General features: G+C 47.9%; 1 protein-coding gene across 3 annotated transcripts; it reads right to left on the bottom strand.

The window, feature by feature from the left end:
* Positions 1-443: 443 nt before the first annotated feature.
* LOC135815472 (lysine-specific histone demethylase 2-like) lies at positions 444-10,184 on the bottom strand. Of its 3 annotated transcripts, none has more exons than XM_065328774.1 (7): positions 9,557-10,184; positions 7,138-7,265; positions 5,653-5,682; positions 3,584-3,975; positions 3,134-3,261; positions 1,838-2,402; positions 444-1,265 (listed from the first exon to the last, which is right to left on the bottom strand). In XM_065328774.1, the coding sequence occupies exons 1-7, from the start codon at positions 9,684-9,686 to the stop codon at positions 956-958; spliced, it is 1,683 nt and encodes a 560-aa protein (XP_065184846.1). In that variant the 5' UTR covers positions 9,687-10,184; the 3' UTR covers positions 444-955. The 3 variants fall into 3 exon arrangements, with proteins under 3 accessions (XP_065184846.1, XP_065184847.1, XP_065184848.1); XM_065328775.1 differs by having other exon boundaries at positions 1,838-2,399; positions 9,557-10,183; XM_065328776.1 differs by lacking the exon at positions 5,653-5,682 and having other exon boundaries at positions 9,557-10,183.
* Between the last annotated feature and the right edge of the window lie 1,006 nt (positions 10,185-11,190).

The following is an 11,190-nucleotide window of genomic DNA, read 5'->3' as shown; positions in this document are numbered from 1 at the left end:
TTCCAGTTTCATGATTAGGGCAGCGTCATGCACCGATCCACAGCCCAGTATGCTCAGGATGCGGTGCTAGCCGACTCACAATGTCTATGTCTGCATTTCATTGAGTTGTGCCGCGTGCCGGTATATGTTGCTGTGACAGCAGCAGCAGCAGCAGAAGGAAGAGTCCATGGTTAACACCAACATTTGATACAGTACTTCAGTGGTGTGTCTTGCGCACACACACACACACACACGCACGCGCACACACACACCCAAACACACACACACACACACACACACACATATACACACACCCAAACACACACACACACACACACACACACACCATTATTTCCTCCACACCTCTTCCACGTGCAAATGTCGACTACAGCTCGACCCCAGGGGCGCTGCAATTGCTCGGACTCAGATAGAGACAGTGCAAGCACACTACAAGACTCACTTGATTATGATTGTACTATAATTGTAGTACTCTCCGGGAATACTCAATAATGCTGACACTGGTTATGGTTGACAATGAAGACGAATGGGCAAATATCAACAAGGTAAGCCTAAAAACATTTCAGAAATGGAAAATATCTGGCAAAAGTCAGACCACTAAAAAACCATGAAAATATATAGAATAAAATTGTATGCTGCCTACAGGGTGGAGGGAATACAAAACAGCAATAGCATCAGCATGTGCGGAAGCGACAGGTAGCGAACGCAACACAGTGTGTTTCATAATATTATTAGGTCGGTGATCAGTGTGGCTCTTGACACAGCCCTCTAGAACGGTGGAATGGCATGAATTGGCATTTGTGACTGTATACGGCTGGCTGAAGATAAAGTCAGTACTACTGCTCCGTCACAGGTTAGGAGGAAGAGAACAGAACATTAAATAGAATTTTATAAATCGCATACGATTATGAGAATGGAATTTTTTTGAAATATATTGACACGGGTTCTTGATGTATTCCTAGTTTTGTGCTTCGGCGGTCATAGTCGATGTGTTTGTGGCACTAGTGGCAACATGGCTGCGTATCGTCAGCGCAGCTCTGATACCGGTTTCTACAGCCGCCTGCACGCTGCTGGGCTGACGATGCGTCGCCTCTCCGGCGAATAGCAAGCGCTCGCCGTACACGGGCTCGGACAGGCATGGGCGCAGCGCTACACCACCCACGGCTGGTGCGCTGTAGCCGCCGAGGACGTGCGGATGTCTCGACCAGTTGCACACCAGAGCGGACTGAAAACAGCCACTGGCAGCCTTATCCTGCCTTGTACATGTTCTGAACACACAGATAAACAAGTACAAGCAATTGGTTGAGGACTACATAAAGTATCACTGCCTAGAGTTTGAGATACAGGGCAGAATGAGGTTGGGTCGTGAGCCCAGCACACAGCTTTGTCAGCAATAAAGCTGCGAGGTACGTCCAAACCACGAGAGATCAGCAGCAAATCATTTTAAATACTGATAGCCATGTACAGTGGAGCATAGGCTATCTAAACCCTTTGGGGCACGCACATGCTGTTCAGCAGGGGTCCGGATAGGGGAATTATTCAGATAATGTGAGAGTCACAGATACACATGCAGTATCTCTTAAACTGTCACCAACAAATCCTATAATGGATTTGCTTTCTGGCTAAAGGATTTTGATAAACAACCCGTTACAAACCTATACAAATTGATGAAATAAGTTTCATGAGGTGTTTGGAACTGTTTTCGATGCACTCCTATAAGTCAAGCGATAATACTGGCACTCTTGAAAACTTCTGAAGAGAGCCAACTGATGCTGCCCTAACACCTTACAATACAATTTAGAATTTAGGTACAGAACAGCGGTGTGCGTTGCATTCTCACCTGAAAGCGTCGTCGAGCTGTTTCAACACCTTCCGCACCAATGTCGGAGCTTCCAACTTGCTTGCCGCCTCTGCTACCTCTGCCGTAGCAAACCCACACAGCAACTGTACATCACGATCCTCATCACTATCCACATCGCTCTCAACCAGACAAGTAAAGCCATTCAGTCCTTGGACATCGGAGCGTTTCACCTTCTCCACGAAACCATCTTTGTTAGTTAGATCCAGTAAGTCGGCGTAGGGAAAATCGAGGGACGGTGTGTCGTTGAGCTGGGTGCTCAGCTTCGACCGACGGTTGCACCAGTATTGGCTGAGAACACCCGTGTTGCAAACCCAGTTGGTCAGCGTGTCCGGCCAGAAGTGACGTGTGAATCGCATGCATACCTTGACAGCCGAATACATCGGCAGTGAGTCGACGGCGTGCTGCACGCGATCGGGCAATGGCGGACGGAAGCTGATGGTGCGCTTCTGCAGCACGGTCAGTGGTACAGTGACCACAACGTGATCGCACTCCAGACGCTCCACCTTGTTACCTGCTGCGCGCCGCAAGTGCACCACCATGCCTGCTGGGCGACAGCACAAGAAACATGCACAATCACACAGACTGCAGAATGCCCGCATCGTGCGAAACATACAGACTCAGCGTGCATTGAACCATTCTACAGGACTGTACGAGCCTACAAACCTGGCACACACAAGATAGATAGATAGATTTTGGACTTTGGAGTGGCCGACCCGAGACAGGACGCAGAGAGCATGATGCCTCAGGGAAAAAACCCCACAGAAACATACACGTATACTGCTCAGCTAAAGGGAGTTTGAAGCAGAACACTGCAGGGATGAATTTATCCTGTATCGCATCGCAGTTTGCGATGCAAAATCAATCTACTGCTACTCAAAAGTCAACATGACTCGCAGAAAACTGCGATTCATACAGACTATCCATGCCTAGCCTGCGCTGTCAAGTAACATGCATACAGTGCAGTGTATGTGGTGCAGGCACTCAATCTGCGTGCACATGCATGATTCAGTCGTTTTTTTTTTGCAAATGGGCCTTCAGGCATCACTCTCAAGAAGGACAATGTGGTAAACACCCAACCTTCAAAGAAAAATGCTAATCAAAATCAAAGAGTGCTACACAATTGTGATTTTGTATGGCAGAAGCTGCTATGCAAAAATATGACAATAAATTCATCCCTGCTGGATGACAGGGCCTGAGGGGAACATGCTGATATCCTGTGCTACACCACCGCACTGCAGAGAAACATGATGATAATCACACATTCCAGTGACTCACCAGGGTGGTCTGCTTCAGACTCAGCCACCTCCACGGCGAACACGGGCGAAGAGACCTGTATTCTCCCGCCACCTTTATGAATTGTCGTTAGATAGTGCTTTAGCAAGACGTAATACGAGCCTACAAACCTGGCACACACAAGATAGATAGATAGAGAGATAGAGAGAGAGAGAAAGTATCAAGTCAAGCAGGATTCGTAAATTGCAATATGTGTAAATGTGTTTCAACCTGGCACCAACAGGTTTTCCCATGCAAAGTACGAAAAATATTCCGCCAAAGTGCATTTACTTTGAATACTGGTGCTGTTGCAAAGCAGAGCAGGTCATATTTACAAGCTGATGCAGTTCACTGAACCAGCGAATATTTGATGCAGTTTAAAAGAACTACTAGTATGTGGCAGAGAGGTGCAGGTGAGAAAGAACAACTCTCAATAATGAGTCAATATCCTACCTGGAGTCAATCTCTCCATACGGCCAGTCCTCGCAGAAGTCGGCTAGTCCAAAGTCATTCCAACAACCGCCGTCGGTCTGCGCTATAACACACTTCAGTATGGATCTTGCGCCTTCACTCACGCCAAGCTCATCACACTTATCGGCGATGGCGCAGTCTTCGGCCTCTTCAAACTCACTGTCCAAGTCACAACTTGATGTGCATTCGCCCGGGCATTGCCGCTGTATTCGCCGCTTGATTGTCTGGTTAGCACGCCAGCCGCACTCCTGGATCTCTTCCCATGCCTTGAGCGCTTCGGCCATGACCTCGTGTCTGGTGTCCCACAGAGGTACGAGCTCGTTGTCGAGGAACACGCCGTAGTCATCACGTTTTCTTATTACATTTCGTCCAATCTGTGCAGCCGGGGTCGGGGATAGATAGGATTAAGCATGCAAAAACACAGAACACGTCATCAAATACAAATGTGGCAATGCACCCAGCTACCCAGATATATACAGGCAAAGGCAGAGAACTATTACAGTCATGGCTTGAGACGATGCAGCACAGGTGACTACATGTATACACCGCCATATACAAACACACAGACACATACACCTCCACCTCCATATACATATGTCATGTACATACAGTATACATACTTCAAGTACATACATACACCTACACACACCCACACACACAGGCATACACAATGTATACACAGTTGCGTGCAGTGTATCGATATATACAAGGACTTCGGCAACACACAAACGGTCCCATACATGTAACGATATTCATACAGTATTAACCAGAAACATCAACACAAGCAGCACATGTTGTAGAAATTCGACAAGTACCAACAAACTACACAGATAATTATGACCCTGGGCAGTGAACAGTAAGAACACACAGCAAGAGCACACACGTACAACGACTACGAAGCTCGTATACCACACTGGTGACTACAAGCTCACAGCACACTGTAACAGGAAACTATTGATCTTTGCCGCACACTGTCATTCCCGAGCTTTGCCTTGAGTGAAATGAGGCTAGCATGTAGCCTCATCGTAACAAGCCCTCGCCCCACCCTTTCTTCGATTCCAAAGCCATTCCAGAGGTTCTTTTCACAGGACAGTACATGTACTGCAAGTACCGTATTTTACCGGTTATAAGTCGACCCCCCTATCTGGAGGTCTCAATTCTGCGTTTTAAAGTTTTCACCCAAAGAAGCACTACTAACCACCTCCTGCTAATAACACATCAACAAATCATGTAAACATTCCTCATTGGAGGATATAACGTCCCAATCCTTGAAAAAGGCCAATAAACTGGGAAAAATGTGTAAACATGGTGCACTCGTGCATGCAGTGCAGGTCATTTTTTTGTAAGATTCTGATAGTTCCCGGTTATAAGTCGAATCCCGGTTGTAAGTCGACCCCCACCCTTTCTCCTTCTATTTTAAGCCGTAAAAGGTCGACTTACAACCGGAAAAATACGGTACATTTTTTTCACAATCACCATAACAGACGTTTTGCTAGCCCATTCATTTAGCACTCACTTTCCCTTTATAACGGCAGTGTTCTACGCTAGACATCAGTGCCATCCGCCCGTGCCTTCATTTTTGCACACTGATTTTGGGGTATTGATTTCACCTAGCTACTTTACTGTATAACTCCATGCCCAACCTACGTACATGCTAGCAAGAAGGATTATTTAGCACTCTTTGTAGTCGTATTATTAAATTAAAGGAGTTGTGTTTTTTTTCTTTTCTTTGTCGAACCGGAAAAAAGTCTGTATAATTATAGTGTTCGCGACAAAAGCAGGCTCCCCGTCCGAGGAGGAAAAGAAGAAGAAAAGCGCATACGCACTACGAAGTCAAGCGACACATCCGTACAGCTCGGAATCATGTGTCATGGCAAGAGGCAGATGGAGCTACGGTGCTGGCAGTGGAGGTGCAGTGGGACGACGGGGAGGTGACGATGGAATTGACCAGTGACATTGGCTTGCACAGGCACTCTCATGGATTTGTGCACATTTAGTGGCATTAGAGTGTTAGGATTAGAGTGGCCAGTTGACAGGACATCATATCCCACCTGATAATTAACGGCACAGCCGTTTTTTCCCTACAAAAGAGGAAAGTTGGCAACAACAAGGAGCAGAGACCAGCAGAGGTTAGAACGTCCGTACATGTGTAACTAGTACACTGATCATAGCAAGAGAAAGAGCAAGAGCTTGCTAGTCCACACATGGTTTGGCTAACTAGTAACTACCGTTGTGAAATAGCGCTTTCACACACACACTCATGGCATGTGCTTGTACAGTAAATCGTGTCAAGGCGGCCATCTGTCCTAGAGAACCACTGCAACCAGGACTAAGGGATCTTATTTTCAGTCAAGTGACCCTGGCCTGGACAAGGGGACGACCTGTACACGGTGGCCGCATTTGGAAGGTCCCTTGCTTGGTCCCTTGCTTGGTCCCTTGCTTGGTCCCTTGCTTGGTCCCTTGCTTGGTCCCTTGCTTGGTCCCTTGCTTGGTCCCTTGCTTGGTCCCTTGCTTGGTCCCTTGCTTGGTCCCTTGCTTGGTCCCTTGCTTGGTCCCTTGCTTAGTCCCTTGCTTAGTCCCTTGCTTGGTCCCTTGCTTGGTCCCTTGCTTAGTCCCTTGCTTAGTCCCTTGCTTGGTCCCTTGCTTGGTCCCTTGCTTAGTCCCTTGCTTGGTCCCTTGCTTGGTCCCTTGCTTGGTCCCTTGCTTGGTCCCTTGCTTGGTCCCTTGCTTGGTCCCTTGCTTGGTCCCTTGCTTGGTCCCTTGCTTGGTCCCTTGCTTAGTCCCTTGCTTGGTCCCTTGCTTGGTCCCTTGCTTGGTCCCTTGCTTGGTCCCTTGCTTGGTCCCTTGCTTGGTCCCTTGCTTGGTCCCTTGCTTGGTCCCTTGCTTGGTCCCTTGCTTGGTCCCTTGCTTGGTCCCTTGCTTGGTCCCTTGCTTGGTCCCTTGCTTGGTCCCTTGCTTGGTCCCTTGCTTGGTCCCTTGCTTGGTCCCTTGCTTGGTCCCTTGCTTGGTCCCTTGCTTGGTCCCTTGCTTGGTCCCTTGCTTGGTCCCTTGCTTGGTCCCTTGCTTGGTCCCTTGCTTGGTCCCTTGCTTGGTCCCTTGCTTGGTCCCTTGCTTGGTCCCTTGCTTGGTCCCTTGCTTGGTCCCTTGCTTGGTCCCTTGCTTGGTCCCTTGCTTGGTCCCTTGCTTGGTCCCTTGCTTGGTCCCTTGCTTGGTCCCTTGCTTGGTCCCTTGCTTGGTCCCTTGCTTGGTCCCTTGCTTGGTCCCTTGCTTGGTCCCTTGCTTGGTCCCTTGCTTGGTCCCTTGCTTGGTCCCTTGCTTGGTCCCTTGCTTGGTCCCTTGCTTGGTCCCTTGCTTGGTCGGCTTTGACAGGTTTTACTGTACATGTAGATACGCACATGTCGTCTGATTTCTAATTGGTTGTAACATCTGCACCAGTCATAGCCATCAACCAAATAGGCAGGTGCGAAAGCGAACACAGAAGTTGGGCAGGGGCGACATGAAAGCTGTGCAGTGCAGCGCAGTGCAGGGTTACGTACCGCCAGTGTTTCCCAGTCGTGTTCCTTCGCCATTGTCATTAGGATGGAGTTCTCTCCGTGAATGAACTCGCCACCCATGTCGATAGGTCCAATGTCACTCCATTGGTGATCCACGCGCACTCGACCACCTGTTGTTGGAAAGCCAGACAAGGGGGCAGCACAAACAAATCGATGCAACAACTGAACATGGCTTACTCTGCACCCCACACCGGGATGTGCAACCTCCATACGGGTTCCTGTGCAAGTCCTTGGATTTCCAAAAGGACCAGGACAATGCCAGAATCGTGTGCTGATAAGAGTTATTGCCACAGGACACAACCCACCTGTAGCACATGTCAGCTGCTGGTCTGGAAGCCTACGATATTGCAGGCTGCTGCCGCCAAAGCCACAAGCTGCTTCAATACATGTGTGGTGGAAAACTGAAAAGTGCACTGCAATCCACAAGACCGGTGTACAGGCACAAGACCGGTCGGTGTACAGTCACAAGACCCGTGCACAGTATGTATATGCAGCATGCAGGGAAGGCACCGGACGGACAGGTGCTAACCTTTGAACTACTAATTAATAGGACAATTGATCACCAACTCGACAGCATGGAAGAGTGTGTGGAAGATACCCTGCACAGCTGCGTGTTCTATTGCAGCCCACATTCAATACACACTACCAATTTACCACCCTAGTACACATTACATATAAACAGTTAATGGTTGCCAGGGAAGAGATTAGCAATGCTGTGTGGAGCACTGGGGCAGGGCCGATTCATACCCGCTCGCATACAGCGTCGCTTGAGTCAGCAGGTTAAGACCACGCTCATGATCGCAGGTTGTATAGACCATGGATTACGTAACATTTCCAAATCTGGGGTTGAAACGCACATCGTTTCGGGTACTATGATCTCCCTGGCATAGATGCACGTCTTGTGTATCGCTGTGAGGCTATTAGACACTATAAGTTACACTGCAGGTGGCGGATAATCATGTAGTACCCATACAACCAACACTTCTTTCTTTGGGCCTCAATATCTGAGGAGGGCATAGCAAAGTAGTAATATTATTGATCTACATTCTTGACTAATTTGAGGGAAAGACACAAACGGGAAAAGTCTGAAGAAAAAATTGACTGTCACCACCAGGACTCGAACCAGGATCTACATTCATAAATTTCTTTTCCAGACCTCAAAGTAAAAGGTATCTGGGTCCACTGGGCAACAGTTTATTCTAAATCTCTCCAGGTTTTTTCGAAGTGATGCATAATGGTTGTCGAACATATTCACTTTGTGATACACAGACAGACAGACACATACACACACACACAGACGCACACACCGATGGGTGCACGTTCCGAGCTACGGATTCGCCGAGCTGTGGTCGCATCCTCATGGACAGCAAAACATTAAGTTAACGTACTGTACTGTAGGACTGTATCATGACTGTACATGACATTGTATCAAACTCAGCACACAACGTCGACAAACAATTTCAGATCTTGAGTAAGTTGAGAAAAGTTCTTAAAGGGGAAGTTAAGGCTAAAATCAAAATTTCACCAGTTGTAGTCTTCGGGGTGCTGAGTCGAATGGTCTTGGTCCGAGAAAGCTGAGACGCTCCCTTCCTACTTGAATCCCAATCGAACTCGCGCACTTCCACCGAAACTGGGTGACTGCGCCCTACTAGATGGGGATTTGTATGCAAAATGTCACTAAAAGCGCCTTTCGTTCTTATAAAAGCACGGATGACCGCGATTGGCCCATATGTTGGGCCAAGGTTCAACTCGAGTTCACCTCGAGTGACAGGACTACACCCAAAAAAGGTCAAACAGGCTAGTAAGTTGTACCCTGCAGGCACGGTGACCAGGTGACTGGTGTACGCAGGAGCACGTGACTGCTTGTTCAATCATGTTCGATTGGGAATAAAGGAGGAACGCTGCATCGCAGCCTTTTCGGACCAAAACCAGTCGACTCAGCGTCCAAAAGACTACAACATATGGGCCAATCGCGGTCATCCGTGCTTTTATAAGAACGAAATGGCGCTTTTAGTGACATTTTGCATACAAATCCCCATCTAGTAGGGCGCAGTCACCCAGTTTCGGTGGAAGTGCGCGAGTTCGATTGGGATTCAAGTAGGAAGGGAGCGTCTCAGCTTCCTCGGACCACGACCATTCGCCTCAGCACCCCGAAGACTACAACTGGTGAAATTTTGATTTTAGCCTTAACTTCCTCTTTAAGATTTTCAAAATCTTTTAGAACCCCAATACAAGAGTCATTCAGTTTCCCCATTTGTCATGATGACCTGCACGCATGTGACAGCCAAGCGTCATAAAATCTTTCCCAAAACTACAAAGGGGAAAACGTATAACCACACTCGTAAGTAGTCATGGTTGAGCAGAACTGGCAGGCCAAGTCTGCAATGCAGGAGACACTCACCCACATACGAGGAAGCCTCCACGATCGTCACATCGAAGTTAGCAGCGGAATCACTCTCTTCTACAAGTTTTGCCGCCGTGGCAAGGCCAGACATACCAGCGCCCACCACTACGACTCGTGTCGGAGGCATCCTTGACCTTCTGGACCTGGCTTCAAAATCTTTAATCCTTTCCAAGTTACAGATGTGTGAAGTTTGGCAAGAGAAGCAAGGAACACCTTGCTGAAGTAACAAAAAAGTTTTTGGTCTTACTGCTTGAATAGCTCCAATTATAGTTTCTGGAGTGCCACCAACGCATTTAGCCACGGCCGCAGCATAGAGCGAGCTGCGAATTACGGAAGTGCTTTTCACTCAGCCTAAACATTTGGTTGCACCCATTCGGGGCCGATGCACTTCAACTTTTCAAGAGCAGCTGACACCTCGTGCACAGGGAACATGTACTGTTGAATCAACTCAATCAAACTCAAGTCTTTGGCAGGGAACCATAGTCCATACCGAACACATGTGTCGGAGCTGCCTGATCAAAAGCCGGCCGACTTTCTCATCGGCGGAGGTGTAATGACGCACCATTACAAACAAAGTTTACCTGACGAACTGTAGTTTGGCACACGGCCAGTGCAGTGGCCAGGTGATCCATGGCTTGGCTTGCACAGTTACTACACACTTGCAGCTTGGCCGAAAGGCTTCAAACTCAAACTTCAAAGCAGTGTTTTTTTTGTGTTATTGTGTAGATCTACAGTGCATGCAAAGCATGATGCCCCTACAATGACTATGTAGGCCGGCCATGGGGGTGTGCGAGAGGTGTGTTTTGATCGTCTACTACTAGTACTAGTACTATACAGTATGTCTTTTGCACCAGTCTTCACCGCGCTATATACCCAGATGCAGAGGAACACCCGAAAACGCGTAAACTGTCTCCCTCGACTCACCCTGCCACTGAAACTTGGCGCTTGCCTTTCGACTTCGTCTGCATGGAAAGAAGAAGGACAACATGTTACGAGTTAAGACTAACTGTCCACCAACGTAACCAGATCTTATACAGTGTGACTGTCGCACTCGCTGACTGTAAAGATCTGGTTACGTTTATAAAATTGTTTGTTATTATTTTGATTACCAAGAGATAATCTTGACTCTACTACAAATATTGTAAGTGACTGTTTTGAAAAGCTAGTAGATAGCTCTCGAGCTCCGGCAAGCTACTTGTAATTGTAGGCTGTATCACTGTCAGTTTACGCACCATGCGTACATACCTACACTGTACTACAGCGTGCAAGCGTGACCATGGTGATCGACGAGCCATATTTGTTTTTGTTTTTGCGTGAGGTATTTTTAAGAACACGAAACGTATTACAGTATTATTATTAAAGAAAAAGCGGCCCAAAACTAGGCCCTAGCCCTAGGCCCTAGGCCCTGCCGGCTATCAGTATGTGGACTTACGGGGGTCGCCATGGCAAATAATAATAAAAAAACAATGAAAATCAATCACAGACAGGAAGCTATCTCAGGGCAAGTTTATGAGATCAGATGACACGGTCATTGACCGCTACGGAGCCAATGATTCCGCTACTCGGTTGCGCCGAGCACGTTGATCCACAGATCGACCACGGTGGCCTTGGAGGCTGGCGTTAGCTGAACG

The sequence above is a fragment of the Sycon ciliatum genome, chromosome 4 (genome assembly GCF_964019385.1).
Source record: "Sycon ciliatum chromosome 4, ocSycCili1.1, whole genome shotgun sequence".
Lineage (NCBI taxonomy): Eukaryota > Metazoa > Porifera > Calcarea > Leucosolenida > Sycettidae > Sycon > Sycon ciliatum.
This window is presented reverse-complemented; position numbering and strand designations above follow the sequence as displayed.